This window comes from Pseudophryne corroboree, chromosome 4, assembly GCF_028390025.1.
Source record: "Pseudophryne corroboree isolate aPseCor3 chromosome 4, aPseCor3.hap2, whole genome shotgun sequence".
Classification (NCBI taxonomy): Eukaryota; Metazoa; Chordata; class Amphibia; order Anura; family Myobatrachidae; genus Pseudophryne; species Pseudophryne corroboree.
The window spans coordinates 428,987,906-429,003,099 of NC_086447.1; the positions used below are offsets into that span (position 1 = coordinate 428,987,906).

The 15,194-nt window shown below is 46.8% G+C and overlaps 1 protein-coding gene across 4 annotated transcripts in view; it reads right to left on the reverse strand.

Moving 5' to 3' along the window:
• Positions 1 to 148: 148 nt before the first annotated feature.
• Positions 149 to 15,194, reverse strand: part of LCA5 (lebercilin LCA5) — an 87,857-nt gene continuing 72,811 nt past the window's right edge. For all 4 annotated transcript variants that reach the window (XM_063916866.1, XM_063916864.1, XM_063916863.1 and 1 more), the window contains one exon: positions 149 to 1,558. In XM_063916866.1, the coding sequence (XP_063772936.1) occupies positions 783 to 1,558 (776 nt within the window). In that variant the 3' untranslated portion in view covers positions 149 to 782. The remainder of the gene's footprint in view (positions 1,559 to 15,194) is intronic.

A 15,194-nucleotide genomic window follows, 5' to 3' on the forward strand; every position in this document is an offset into this window, starting at 1 on the left:
ACAATTATTTACACGACATGGTTTAGCCTTGTAAAAGATTGCCCCCAAATTAAAAAAGTATGAGTTCGACCGGCATCTCACGCAGCCACCAAACCGTCTTCATAACATTCCGCCCTGTAAGGGACAGTATGAGGAATTTGAAATTAAATTTTTTTACATGAAATTTTTTTTTATTAAAACAAAAAAAAAATTGAACAATGTTTTGTGAAACATCAAATACTGAAAAAAAAAGATAAAGTCTGGTTTTGCCTAAACACGGTTCTTATTTGACCATACTGTACTTTATACAATAACCCTCTATACTTTTTCCTATTATAGATTCTGGCTTTCTTTTGGTAGTATTTTAAAATAAATATCCTATTATTTAAATTATATAAGGTACAAAAATATTTCATGTTAGGTGACAAGATAGAGCATCTGCTGCATATATCACATGAAGAGTTGTATGGTGGATGATCATTAAGAATTTAATAAAATTACATTATTTAAAGAGGATGAAACACACTTAAATGAAGTCTAAGTAAAAGTGACTGTCATATTTCCGAATCTCTCTATGTAATTACAGTGTTCATATTCCAATTAAAGAATCAATAATTACACACAAATACCGTAGTTAGTATGTTTTGATACCTGAAAATCATTTGTTAAACTACACTGTATAAAAGAATATCAATAAATAAAACATCAGTATACAAAATGCAACAACAGATGTTTGGAAGCGGTTTACAAATAAGAAGTTAAATAATATTTCTGTTCAATATTAATACATTTAAGTAATGTTCCTACAACACTACCTCTTCAATTTCATCTTCTACAGAGTCAACCGCTTTTACTACGGCCCTTCCTGGTGCATGCTGCAAGCGGTGTCTGCTGGAGCTTATATTTTTCCCATCACCAGAAAACTGGTAAGGAACTTTTCCTGTTCCACTGATGTTTTGTTCCAAAAGAAGACTATTGCTGGAGTTGTGGTTTGTAACTTTGCTGTTGCTTAAAGCGAAACTACTTTGGTCATTGACTTTAGGAATGGAAGGTAGAGTAGTGTTAGAACTGTTGCCAAAAAGCTCCTCCATTAAACTAGATTTTTTTTCTTTCTGTATGTCCAGCTTGGAATTAGTTATTATTATATGATCCTCTGATACATCTTTCTTTTGATTGGGAGCAGCTGGTTTTCCACTTCCAAAAGAAGGAGTATAAGTTCCAAATTTAAAGTCCCCAAAGGATTCTACACCTTTACGAGTCGTTAAATCTCTTTCGGACTGGACTGGAAGCCCATTAAACAATTTTTCAGTTGGCTCCGAGAACTTGTATGTTTTTTGCTTTGTATTTGTTGTGTCCACTTTAAATGGTGTATCAAGAAGATGTGTTGGAGAAAGGGGTTTAGAGGAATCCGAGTAAAAGGAGTCTTGGTTCGCTCTATCAATTTCAAACATCTTTGCAAGCAAGAGCTTCTTTCTAAGCCTCTCTTCTTCGGTTCTGTTAAGGTTTTCTTCTTTTACAAGATTATTCTGATCTAACGAGGCCTCTTTTCTCCTTTTTTCTAATTCTTCCTTTTCCCACTCTGAAAGGTTCATAAAATGAATGTTAAAATCTGAACAGGTAACAAGAGAAACCCAATGATAGGCTACACATACATTTAATATGAACATAAGATGTGCTCAAGATTTCCAATTTTTATGCTTTAAGGCACAAACCCTTTATGTCAGACATGTCGGGTTTGCTTCGGAGATTTGTTTTAGGCAAGTTAGAGTTGACCATTACTATCAATGGGTTAGCAATAATCAGTGGCTTACTGGCGATGGTCAGTGGTTTTACCATCAATGGGAATGTATCGGATGGTACACATTGGTGGTGAAGGTGTTCACATGAGCATCCACGGTGTGCACATGTACAGCCATGACCCAATGGTTATCTGATGATTGTTAGGCCATCAATTGCAGTACCTTAAATGGAAAACAGTAATGCAGGCTGGACACCAATAACCCTGGGGGAAGTACTGAGAAACAGTCTTACCCTTCCTAGGGCACTCCAACAGCTGAAAATCGGCACCTACTGAACACCTATACCGATACCAGTAGAAGGTCACCAGGTCTAGATGAGGAACCTACACGGCATCATTAACATAAGCAGCCAACAAGGGACTAGAGAGTTGAGTGTGTGTTCCTTATGCCGCCCAGAAACAGGGCATGCTGCCATGACTGGGACTGTCTATTTGTTCTCTGGTTGCGGAACATCATTAAGATGACTGGAGCTACTACAGAATGATGCCTATTCCCAGTGGTGTATTTACTAACGTGTGGGTTTTTAGAGGTGGAGATGTTGCCCATAGCAGTCAAACAAATTCTACTTAGCATTCATGTAGCACCTTCTAGTAGATAATAGCTAGAATCTGATTAGTTGCTATGGGCAACATCTCCACTTTTAAAAACCTGCACTTTTGTGAATATACTCCCCAGAGTGCATGCAGACACTCTAAGTGTGTAAGAGGCGCAGCTCTTCCAGTGTCACTTGCTGCGCACCCCATGACCTCTGCTCCTCCTCCATTCAATGAGCATAATCATCAAATCATACTCATCAAATCTTGTCCTCAGTTCTTGGTAAGTTTTTAGCCAAATGTACTCCCTTTACCCCACCTTCCCCCCCCCCCCCCCCCCAAATCCCCCCCAAAAGTCTGTTTCCCTCTCAGCTATCCCCCAGCTACTACTTACATTTGCCATTACCACCTACTGTTCCTGTTTCCCTGCACCCCAACCATTCCTTTTTTCCCCCCACGTACAACAAAATTATTAGGGTTCTTGATATTTAAACAGTATTATGATATTAGTAGGTGTGTTTGTTTTAGATAAAACCAAATGCTGCCACCCTGTTATATACTGATAAAATCTCATATGTAAAAACAAAAAAATATAGGTAATACAATATCAATTATCAAGTTAATTTGAATAAAATATATTGATACAAATATTAGAGGGTTAATGTGATATATGAACGGACTCAGATTTGATTATAAAAAATTATATACAAGTATTGAAATAATAATAGAAACTCAAACATAATTTTTTTTTTTTTTACTGGCCCTGATCACTCTATCCACATTTGCAGCAGAGCTCCCCCTCTTCCTTTTCTTTTACCTTCACTTCCTCATCCTCAGGGATTCAACATCCCCATGTCACAATCCTGACTGAATTTCTTATGTTCTGTGACTTACCTCAGCATATTCTGCAAACTTGCATCTGCTCCACATACTAACTACAGTCTTGATTACTTGCCGATTAGCATCAGTAGGAATTCCTCTGTGTGAGTAATTGCCAAGATCCAGTGTTCAGCAACCGGGCTCTCTGTTCATCACACCCAGCTGGCAGTAAGGTCTATACATGTTGTTCCTGCATAGCTCTCTCAGCATAATGTCTGCTTCCTAGTGTTTGGGCCTACTAGGCCTCAATCCACATCAGAGCCTAATTCTGGAGTACTGCTGTGACAAGTCCTGATCACCTGACTGCAGCACAGCCAATCATGTGACTGTCTGAGCCTATCCGAAGCATCCTGCTGTCCAGCTGATTGCCCAGCCAATCCCTGCTTCCCAGCAGGTTTAAGTATCCTGAATCAAGGCTTCCTGTGGCCAGTGCTATGATTGTCATACCCGGTATGGTTGTTTGCGTTCAGCTGCTTCCAGGTTACCATGCTCCAGGAGATTCCAACCTGCTTGCAGCTCTGCTCCATCGGTGCTCCGCCATCGATCTCTAGCTCCATCGGTGCTCCGCCATCGATCTCCAGCTCCATCGGTGCTCCGCCATCGATCTCCAGCTCCATCGGTGCTCCGCCATCGATCTCCAGCTCCATCGGTGCTCCGCCATCGATCTCCAGCTCCATCGGTGCTCCGCCATCGATCTCCAGCTCCATCGGTGCTCCGCCATCGATCTCCAGCTCCATCGGTGCTCCGCCATCAATCTCCAGCTCCATCGGTGCTCCGCCATCAATCTCCAGCTCCATCGGTGCTCCGCCATCGATCTCCAGCTCCATCGGTGCTCCGCCATCGATCTCCAGCTCCATCGGTGCTCAGCCATCGATCTCCAGCTCCATCGGTGCTCCGCCATCGATCTCCAGCTCCATCGGTGCTCCGCCATCGATCTCCAGCTCCATCGGTGCTCCGCCATCGATCTCCAGCTCCATCGGTGCTCCGCCATCGATCTCCAGCTCCATCGGTGCTCCGCCATCGATCTCCAGCTCCATCGGTGCTCCGCCATCGATCTCCAGCTCCATCGGTATCCTTCACATCTCCAGTGGTCAGTAACATTATGTACTCATTTATATTGGGACTTCATCAGTGGTTCAAACAGCATCCGATATTACATCTTACCATCGATGTTCCATCTGCTACCACATTACCTATGCCTATGTTACTGCCTTATCTGTGATACTGATTATTAAGTCTATTACCATCTGCCACTATCTGTACCACCTGGCGTGTTGAATAAAAGACTTATTTTTATTTACATTCTCCTCCATTCTGGTCACACCTTCGGGCCTACGCTCAAGTACACCACATCTTGGTTATGTACCAGAACTTTAATAAAGCTCCCAGCTTCACATTCCGTTCAGCCCCTACGCTTGAGATCTGCACTGGTCAGTCAGACCTCAGGCGTGACACCCCATTGTCAACCCATCAAACTCTGCTATCTCCAAACTTCACCCACTCACATCCTCCTTTGGACTGCAGCAATGGTCATCCTTCACCTCGCAAAGCTCTGGACACTCCCTTGACCTCATTTTCTCCTGCAACATTTTTGACTTATCAAACTTTCCTTTTCCACATTCTCTCACCTGCTCCCAAATCCTTGGGCATCAAGCACAATTTCAACAATCTTAACCCGACTTCATTCTCCTCCTGGCTCTAATCGTTCCTCTCTCATAACTCATCTGCCCTGTCCTGACCAGGCTGTTATCCTGTACAACCTCACTCTTGTTTCCATCCACAACTCACCAGCTGCATCCACTTCAGTGAGCTTCCGATGAAACAAACCCCAACTCTGGCACTCCAAACTGACCAGATTCTTCCAAAAATGCTCCAGTACTGCTGAACTCCTGTGGAGGAAGTTCCACTCTTGCAGAGTTTCTTCACTTCATATTTATTTTGTCTTTCTTCATTTTGTTCAGCCCTCGCTCTAGCCATACAGTACTTCCCAATCCTCCAACCCCAGTGACTCTTTGCTACCCTTCACCTCCCCTCTCCCTTCACCATGGATTTCACCTACAAAAAATAATTTATCAGGCAGGAAATCTCTTATCTTTCTAACCGTTCCTCCTGCCCCCCTGTATGTGTCCTAGGCTCTCTACTCTTTTCACCCACATGCTCATTTGCTGAACTGGTCAGCTCTTTCAGTCTTCAGTACCATCTATATACTGATAACCAGCTCTACCTTTCCTACCCAGACCTCTCCCCTTCCCTCCTCTCACTCATTTCAAACTGTATAAATTCTATTTCCTCTTGAATGACTCAACTCTTTGTAAAGCTTAATATTAATTAAGTCTGAGCTCATGGTCTTCCATCCTTCTTGTGTCTTCATCTCGCAATGTCGAAAAAACAAATCTCTACACAGTTCATCAAGTTCACTGCCTGGGCATCATCCTTGATTCACTCCTCACATTCAGTCACTTACACACTTTTGTCAGTTCCATCTCCAAAACATCTCTAGAATGCTCCTCTTCCACCCTCTCTAAAACACTTTTCCATTGCCCCACTGTCACTCGTCTTAAGTAGACCGATTCTTCTTTTATCGTGCTTTGTTTCTGTCAATCCCTCCTATGGCACACTATGCCCTACAGAACCCAGTTTAAGTTTCTCAACCTAACCTTCAATCTCCACTTCTATCTAAATCTCCAACCTGATTTTCCTCACACCCCCTTCCGCCCTCTCCAATCATGGAGCAACAACCTCCTTTTCTCCCCACTGAATACTGCCTCTTAATTCCGCCTCCAATCTTCTGTGCTGCCCCTAACCTTCAGAATGCTCTCCCTCATTTTATTAGACTTTTCACCTACATCAACTGCTTCAAACATTTCCTCAAAACCCACTTCAGGCTTCCCTCCCACATTTTTAGCCTTGTTTCTCCCAACAACCCCACTCCTTCTCTTCCCCTTTAGAATGTAAGCTCTTGTGAGCAGGGCCCTCCCCCTTAGTGGCTCTAGGACAGGGATGGGGAACCTTCGGCCCTCCAGCTGTTGTTGAACTACACATCCCAGCATGCCCTGCAACAGTTTTAGCATGGCCAAATAGCAAAATTGTAGCAAGGCATGCTGGTATGTGTAGTTCAACAACAGCTGGAGGGTCAAAGCTTCCCCACCTCTGCTCTAGGAGAAGGGGACAAAAACGCTCAGCTAATTAGTACATTCCCATATCTGTAATTAGGTTTGTGTTTATTCTGTTTACCCAGTTTTGTATCTTTGCTAGGTACCATGCTGAAAAAATTTGTGATACCTTATAAATAAAGGTTAATAATAATAAGAAGAATTTACTCACCGGTAATTCTATTTCTCGTAGTCCGTAGTGGATGCTGGGAACTCCGTAAGGACCATGGGGAATAGACGGGCTCCGCAGGAGACTGGGCACTCTAAAAGAAAGATTAGGTACCATCTGCTGTGCACTGGCTCCTCCCTCTATGCCCCTCCTCCAGACCTCAGTTAAGGAAACTGTGCCCGGAAGAGCTGACACAACAAGGAAAGGATTTGGAATCCAGGGTAAGACTCATACCAGCCACACTGTACAACTTGTGATAACCATACCCAGTTAACAGTATGAAACAACAACTGAGCCTCAGTAACAGATGGCTCATAACAATAACCCTTGAGTTAAGCAATAACTATATACATGTATTGCAGAGAGTCCGCACTTGGGACGGGCGCCCAGCATCCACTACGGACTACGAGAAATAGAATTACCGGTGAGTAAATGCTTATTTTCTCTGACGTCCTAGTGGATGCTGGGAACTCCGTAAGGACCATGGGGATTATACCAAAGCTCCCAAACGGGCGGGAGAGTGCGGATGACTCTGCAGCACCGAATGAGCAAAGGCAAGGTCCTCCTCAGCCAGGGTATCAAACTTGTAGAACTTAGCAAATGTGTTTGAACCCGACCAAGTAGCTGCTCGGCAAAGCTGTAAAGCCGAGACCCCTGGGCAGCCGCCCAAGAAGAGCCCACCTTCCTTGTGGAATGGGCTTTTACTGATTTAGGATGCGGTAACCCTGCCGCAGAATGAGCTTGCTGAATCGTGTTACAGATCCAGCGCGCAATTGTTTGCTTTGAAGCCGGAGCACCCAGTTTGTTGGGTGCATGCAGGATAAACAGCGAGTCAGTTTTCCTGACTTCAGCCGTCCTGGCTACATAGATTTTCAAAGCCCTGACTACGTCCAGTAACTTGGAAGCCTCCAAGTCCCGAGAAGCCGCAGGCACCACAATAGGTTGGTTCAAATGAAACGCTGATACCACCTTTGGGAGAAATTGGGGACGAGTCCTCAATTCTGCCCTGTCCATATGGAAGATCAGATACGGGCTTTTACATGACAAAGCCGCCAATTCTGACACACGCCTAGCTGAAGCCAAGGCCAACAGCATGACCACCTTCCACGTGAGATACTTTAGCTCCACGGTCTTAAGTGGCTCAAACCAGTGTGATTTCAGGAAATCCAACACAACGTTAAGATCCCAAGGTGCCACTGGAGGCACAAAAGGGGGCTGAATATGCAGCACTCCCTTAACAAACGTCTGAACTTCAGGCAGTGAAGCCAGTTCTTTTTGAAAGAAAATAGATAGGGCCGAAATCTGGACCTTTATGGATCCTAATTTTAGGCCCATAGTCACTCCTGACTGTAGGAAGTGCAGGAATCGACCCAGCTGGAATTCCTCTGTAGGGGCCTTCCTGGCCTCACACCAAGTAACATATTTTCGCCATATACGGTGATAATGTTTTGCTGTCACGTCTTTCCTAGCCTTTATCAGCGTAGGAATAACTTCATCCGGAATGCCCTTTTCCGCTAGGATGCGGCGATCAACCGCCATGCCGTCAAACGCAGCCGCGGTAAGTCTTGGAACAGACAGGGCCCCTGCTGTAACAGGACCTGTCTGAGAGGCAGAGGCCATGGGTCCTCTGAGATAATTTCTTGTAGTTCTGGGTACCAAGTTCTTCTTGGCCAATCCGGAACGATGGTAATGACAGTTCTGTACCACAAACCTGAGGTACTCCTGGTGAGGTGGGAAAATGGGGACATGCAAGTAAGCATCCTTGATGTCCAGCGACACCATAAGATCCCCCTCTTCCAGGCTTGCAATAACCGCCCTGAGCGATTCCATTTTGAACTTGAACTTCTTTATATAAGTGTTCAAGGATTTTAAATTCAGGATGGGTCTCACCGAACCGTCCGGTTTCGGTACCACAAACATTGTGGAATAGTAACCCCTGCCCTGTTGAAGGAGGGGGACCTTGATTATCACCTGCTGGAGGTACAGCTTGTGAATTGCCGCCAGTACTACCTCCCTTTCCCTGGGAGCAGCTGGCAAGGCTGATTTGAGGTAACGGCGAGGGGGAGTCGCCTCGAACTCCAGCTTGTATCCCTGAGATACAATTTGTACAACCCATAGATCCACTTGTGAGCGAACCCACTGGTTGCTGAAGTTTCGGAGACGCGCCCCCACCGCACCTGGCCCCAACGTCATGCGGTGGACTTAGTGGAAGCAGGGGAGGATTTTTGTTCCTGGGAACTGGCTGCCTGGTGCAGCTTCCTTCCTCTACCCTTGCCTCTGGCCAGAAAGGATGCTCCTCTGACCCGCTTGCCTTTCTGAGGCCAAAAGGACTGCATTTGATAATACGGTGCTTTCTTAGGCTGTGAGGGAACCTGAGGCAAAAAAGTCGACTTCCCAGCAGTTGCTGTGGATACGAGGTCCGAGAGACCGTCCCCAAATAGTTCCTCACCCTTATAAGGCAAAACCTCCATGTGTTTTTTAGAATCTGCATCACCTGTCCACTGCAGAGAGTCCATAATACTCTCCTGGCAGAAAATAAGAATTTACTTACCGATAATTCTATTTCTCGTAGTCCGTAGTGGATGCTGGGGACTCCGTCAGGACCATGGGGAATAGCGGCTCCGCAGGAGACAGGGCACAAAAGTAAAAGCTTTAGGATCAGGTGGTGTGCACTGGCTCCTCCCCCTATGACCCCCCTCCAAGCCTCAGTCAGGATACTGTGCCCGGACGAGCGTACACAATAAGGAAGGATTTTGAATCCCGGGTAAGACTCATACCAGCCACACCAATCACACTGTACAACCTGTGATCTGAACCCAGTTAACAGCATGATAACAGCGGAGCCTCTGAAAAGATGGCTCACAACAATAATAACCCGATTTTTGTAACAATAACTATGTACAAGTATTGCAGACAATCCGCACTTGGGATGGGCGCCCAGCATCCACTACGGACTACGAGAAATAGAATTATCGGTAAGTAAATTCTTATTTTCTCTGACGTCCTAAGTGGATGCTGGGGACTCCGTCAGGACCATGGGGATTATACCAAAGCTCCCAAACGGGCGGGAGAGTGCGGATGACTCTGCAGCACCGAGTGAGAGAACTCCAGGTCCTCCTCAGCCAGGGTGTGCCCCTGACCAAGTAGCAGCTCGGCAAAGTTGAAAAGCCGAGACCCCTCGGGCAGCCGCCCAAGATGAGCCCACCTTCCTTGTGGAATGGGCATTTACATATTTTGGCTGTGGCAGGCCTGCCACAGAATGTGCAAGCTGAATTGTACTACACATCCAACTAGCAATCGTCTGCTTAGAAGCAAGAGCACCCAGTTTGTTGGGTGCATACAGGATAACAGCAAGTCAGTTTTCCTGACTCCAGCCGTCCTGGAAACCTATATTTTCAGGGCCCTGACAACATCTAGCAACTTGGAGTCCTCCAAGTCCCTAGTAGCCGCAGGTACCACAATAAGCTGGTTCAGGTGAAACGCTGACACCACCTTAGGGAGAAACTGGGGACGAGTCCGCAGCTCTGCCCTGTCCGAATGGACAATCAGATATGGGCTTTTGTGAGACAAAGCCGCCAATTTTGACACTCGCCTGGCCGAGGCCAGGGCCAACATCATGGTCACTTTCCATGTGAGATATTTCAAATCCACAGATTTGAGCGGTTTAAACCAATGTGATTTGAGGAATCCCAGAACTACGTTGAGATCCCACAGTGCCACTGGAGGCACAAAAGGGGGTTGTTTATGCAGTACTCCCTTGACAAACTTCTGGACTTCAGGAACTGAAGCCAATTCTTTCTGGAAGAAAATCGACAGGGCCGAAATTTGAACCTTAATGGACCCCAATTTGAGGCCCATAGACACTCCTGTTTGCAGGAAATGCAGGAATCGACCGAGTTGAAATTTCTTCGTGGGGCCTTCCTGGCCTCACACCACGCAACATATTTTCGCCACATGTGGTGATAATGTTGTGCGGTCACCTCCTTCCTGGCTTTGACCAGGGTAGGAATGACCTCTTCCGGAATGCCTTTTTCCCTTAGGATCCGGCGTTCAACCGCCATGCCGTCAAACGCAGCCGCGCTAAGTCTTGGAACAGACATGGTACTTGCTGAAGCAAGTTCCTTCTTAGCGGCAGAGGCCATGAGTCCTCTGTGAGCATCTCTTGAAGTTCCGGGTACCAAGTCCTTCTTGGCCAATCCGGAGCCACGAGTATAGTTCTTACTCCTCTACGTCTTATAATTCTCAGTACCTTAGGTATGAGAAGCAGAGGAGGGAACACATACACCGACTGGTACACCCACGGTGTTACCAGAACGTCCACAGCTATTGCCTGAGGGTCTCTTGACCTGGCGCAATACCTGTCCAGTTTTTTGTTCAGGCGGGACGCCATCATGTCCACCTTTGGTCTTTCCCAACGGTTCACAATCATGTGGAAGACTTCCCGATGAAGTCCCCACTCTCCCGGGTGGAGGTCGTGCTGAGGAAGTCTGCTTCCCAGTTGTCCACTCCCGGAATGAACACTGCTGACAGTGCTATCACATGATTTTCCGCCCAGCGAAGAATCCTTGCAGTTTCTGCCATTGTCCTCCTGCTTCTTGTGCCGCCCTGTCTGTTTACGTGGGCGACTGCCGTGATGTTGTCCCACTGGATCAATACCGGCTGACCTTGAAGCAGAGGTCTTGCTAAGCTTAGAGCATTGTAAATTGCTCTTAGCTCCAGTATATTTATGTGGAGAGAAGTCTCCAGACTTGATCACACTCCCTGGAAATTTTTTCCTTGTGTGACTGCTCCCCAGCCTTTCAGGCTGGCATCCGTGGTCACCAGGACCCAGTCCTGAATGCCGAATCTGTGGCCCTTTAGTAGATGAGCACTCTGCAGCCACCACAGAAGAGACACCCTTGTCCTTGGAGACAGGGTTATTTCCAGCAGATCCCACTGAAAAGTTCTTGCGTGAAATCTGCCGAATGGAATCGCTTCGTAAGAAGCCACCATTTTTCCCAGGACCCTTGTGCAATGATGCACTGACACTTTTCCTGGTTTTAGGAGGTTCCTGACTAGCTCGGATAACTCCCTGGCTTTCTCCTCCGGGAGAAACACCTTATTCTGGACTGTGTCCAGAATCATCCCTAGGAACAGCAGACGTGTCGTCGGAGACAGCTGCGATTTTGGAATATTTAGAATCCACCCGTGCTGTCGTAGAACTACTTGAGATAGTGCTACTCCGACCTCCAACTGTTCTCTGGACCTTGCCCTTATCAGGAGATCGTCCAAGTAAGGGATAATTAAGACGCCTTTTCTTTGAAGAAGAATCATCATTTCGGCCATTACCTTGGTAAAGACCCGGGGTGCCGTGGACAATCCAAACGGCAGCGTCTGAAACTGATAGTGACAGTTTTGTACCACGAACCTGAGGTACCCTTGGTGAGAAGGGCAAATTGGGACATGGAGGTAAGCATCCTTGATGTCCAGGGACACCATATAGTCCCCTTCTTCCTGGTTCGCTATCACTGCTCTGAGTGACTCCATCTTGATTTGAACCTTTGTATGTAAGTGTTCAAATATTTCAGATTTAGAATAGGTCTCACCGAGCCGTCTGGCTTCAGTACCACAATATAGTGTGGAATAATACCCCTTTCCTTGTTGTAGGAGGGGTACTTTGATTTTCACCTGCTGGGAATACAGCTTGTGAATTGTTTCCAATACTGCCTCCCTGTCGGAGGGAGACGTTGGTAAAGCAAACTTCAGGAACCTGCGAGGGGGAGACGTCTCGAATTTCCAATCTGTACCCCTGGGATACTACTTGTAGGATCCAGGGGTCCACTTGCGAGTGAACCCACTGCGTGCTGAAACTCTTGAGACGACCCCCCACCGCACCTGTTTGTACGGCCCCAGCGTCATGCTGAGGACTTGGCAGAAGCGGTGGAAGGCTTCTGTTCCTGGGAATGGGCTGCCTGCTGCAGTCTTCTTCCCTTACCTCTATCCCTGGGCAGATATGACTGGCCTTTTGCCCGCCTGCCCTTATGGGGACGAAAGGACTGAGGCTGAAAAGACGATGTCTTTTTCTGCTGAGATGTGACTTGGGGTAAAAAAGGTGGATTTTCCAGCTGTTGCCGTGGCCACCAGGTCCGATGGACCGACCCCAAATAACTCCTCCCCTTTATACGGCAATACTTCCATGTGCCGTATGGAATCTGCATCACCTGACCACTGTCGTGTCCATAAACATCTTCTGGCAGATATGGACATCGCACTTACTCTTGATGCCAGAGTGCAAATATCCCTCTGTGCATCTCGCATATATAGAAATGCATCCTTTAAATGCTCTATAGTCAATAAAATACTGTCCCTGTCAAGGGTATCAATATTTCCAGTCAGGGAATCCGACCAAGCCACCCCAGCGCTGCCCATCCAGGCTGAGGCGATCGCTGGTCGCAGTATAACACCAGTATGTGTGTATATACTTTTTAGGATATTTTCCAGCCTCCTATCAGTTGGCTCCTTGAGGGCGGCCGTATCTGGAGACGGTAACGCCACTTGTTTTGATAAGCGTGTGAGCGCCTTATCCACACTAAGGGGTGTTTCCCAACGCGCCATAACTTCTGGCGGGAAAGGGTATACCGCCAATAATTTTCTATCGGGGGAAACCCACGTATCATCACACACTTCATTTAATTTATCTGATTCAGGAAAAACCACATGTAGTTTTTTCACACTCCACATAATACTCTTTTTTGTGGTACTTGTAGTATCAGAAATATGTAACATCTCCTTCATTGCCCTTAACAAGTAACGTGTGGCCCTAAAGGAAAATACGTTTGTTTCTTCACCGTCGACACTGGAGTCAGTGTCCGTGTCTGTGTCGACCGACTGAGGTAAAAGGACGTTTTAACGCCCCTGACGGTGTTTGAGACGCCTGGACAGGTACTAATTGGTTTGCCGGCCGTCTCATGTCGTCAACCGACCTTGCAGCGTGTTGACATTATCACGTAATTCCTTAAATAAGCCATCCATTCCGGTGTCGACTCCCTAGAGAGTGACATCACCATTGCAGGCAATTGCTCCGCCTCCTCACCAACATCGTCCTCATACATGTCGACACACACGTACCGACACACAGCACACACACAGGGAATGCTCTGATAGAGGACAGGACCCCACTAGCCCTTTGGGGAGACAGAGGGAGAGTTTGCCAGCACACACCAAAAACGCTATAATTATACAGGGACAACCTTTATATAAGTGTTTTTCCCTTATAGCATTTTAATATATATAGTCATATCGCCAAATAAGTGCCCCCCCTCTCTGTTTTAACCCTGTTTCTGTAGTGCAGTGCAGGGGAGAGCCTGGGAGCCTTCCCACCAGCATTTCTGTGAGGGAAAATGGCGCTGTGTGCTGAGGAGAATAGGCCCCGCCCCCTTTTTGGCGGGCTTCTTCTCCCGTTTTTCTGAGACCTGGCAGGGGTTAAATACATCCATATAGCCCCCAGGGGCTATATGTGATGTATTTTTAGCCAGAATAAGGTACTATCATTGCTGCCCAGGGCGCCCCCCCCAGCGCCCTGCACCCTCAGTGACCGCTGCTATGAAGTGTGCTGACAACAATGGCGCACAGCTGCAGTGCTGTGCGCTACCTTATGAAGACTGAAAAGTCTTCTGCCGCCGGTTTCTGGACCTCTTCACTTTTCGGCATCTGCAAGGGGGTCGGCGGCGCGGCTCCGGGACGAACCCCAGGGTGAGACCTGTGTTCCGACTCCCTCTGGAGCTAATGGTGTCCAGTAGCCTAAGAAGCCAATCCATCCTGCACGCAGGTGAGTTCACTTCTCTCCCCTAAGTCCCTCGATGCAGTGAGCCTGTTGCCAGCAGGACTCACTGAAAATAAAAAAACCTAACAAAACTTTTACTCTAAGCAGCTCTTTAGGAGAGCCACCTAGATTGCACCCTTCTCGGCCGGGCACAAAAATCTAACTGAGGCTTGGAGGGGGGTCATAGGGGGAGGAGCCAGTGCACACCACCTGATCCTAAAGCTTTTACTTTTGTGCCCTGTCTCCTGCGGAGCCGCTATTCCCCATGGTCCTGACGGAGTCCCCAGCATCCACTTAGGACGTCAGAGAAATGTACATTGCATTAATTCTAGATGCCAGCAGGCAAATGTCCCTCTGTGCATCCCGCATATATAAGACGACGTCTTTTATATGTTCGATGGTTAGCAAGATAGTATCCCTGTCAAGGGAATCAATGTTGTCTGACAGGGTATCAGTCCATGCTGCTGCAGCACTCCACATCCAGGCTGAAGCAATAGCAGGTCTCAGTAGAGTACCAGAGTGTGTATACACAGACTTCAGGATAGCTTCCTGCTTTCTATCCGCAGGATCCTTTAGGGCGGCCGTATCCTGAGACGGCAGTGCCACCCTTTTAGATAAGCGTGTTAGCGCCTTGTCCACCCTAGGGGATGTTTCCCAACGTAACCTATCCGTTGGCGGGAAAGGGTACGCCATCAGTAACCTCTTAGAAATCAGTAGTTTCTTATCAGGGGAACTCCACGCTTCTTCACACAAATCATTTAATTCATCAGATGGGGGAAAAGTCACTGGCTGCTTTTTCTCCCCAAACATAATACCCCTTTTGGTGGTAACCGGGTTAATATCAGAAATGTGCAATACATCTTTCATTGCAGTAATCATGCA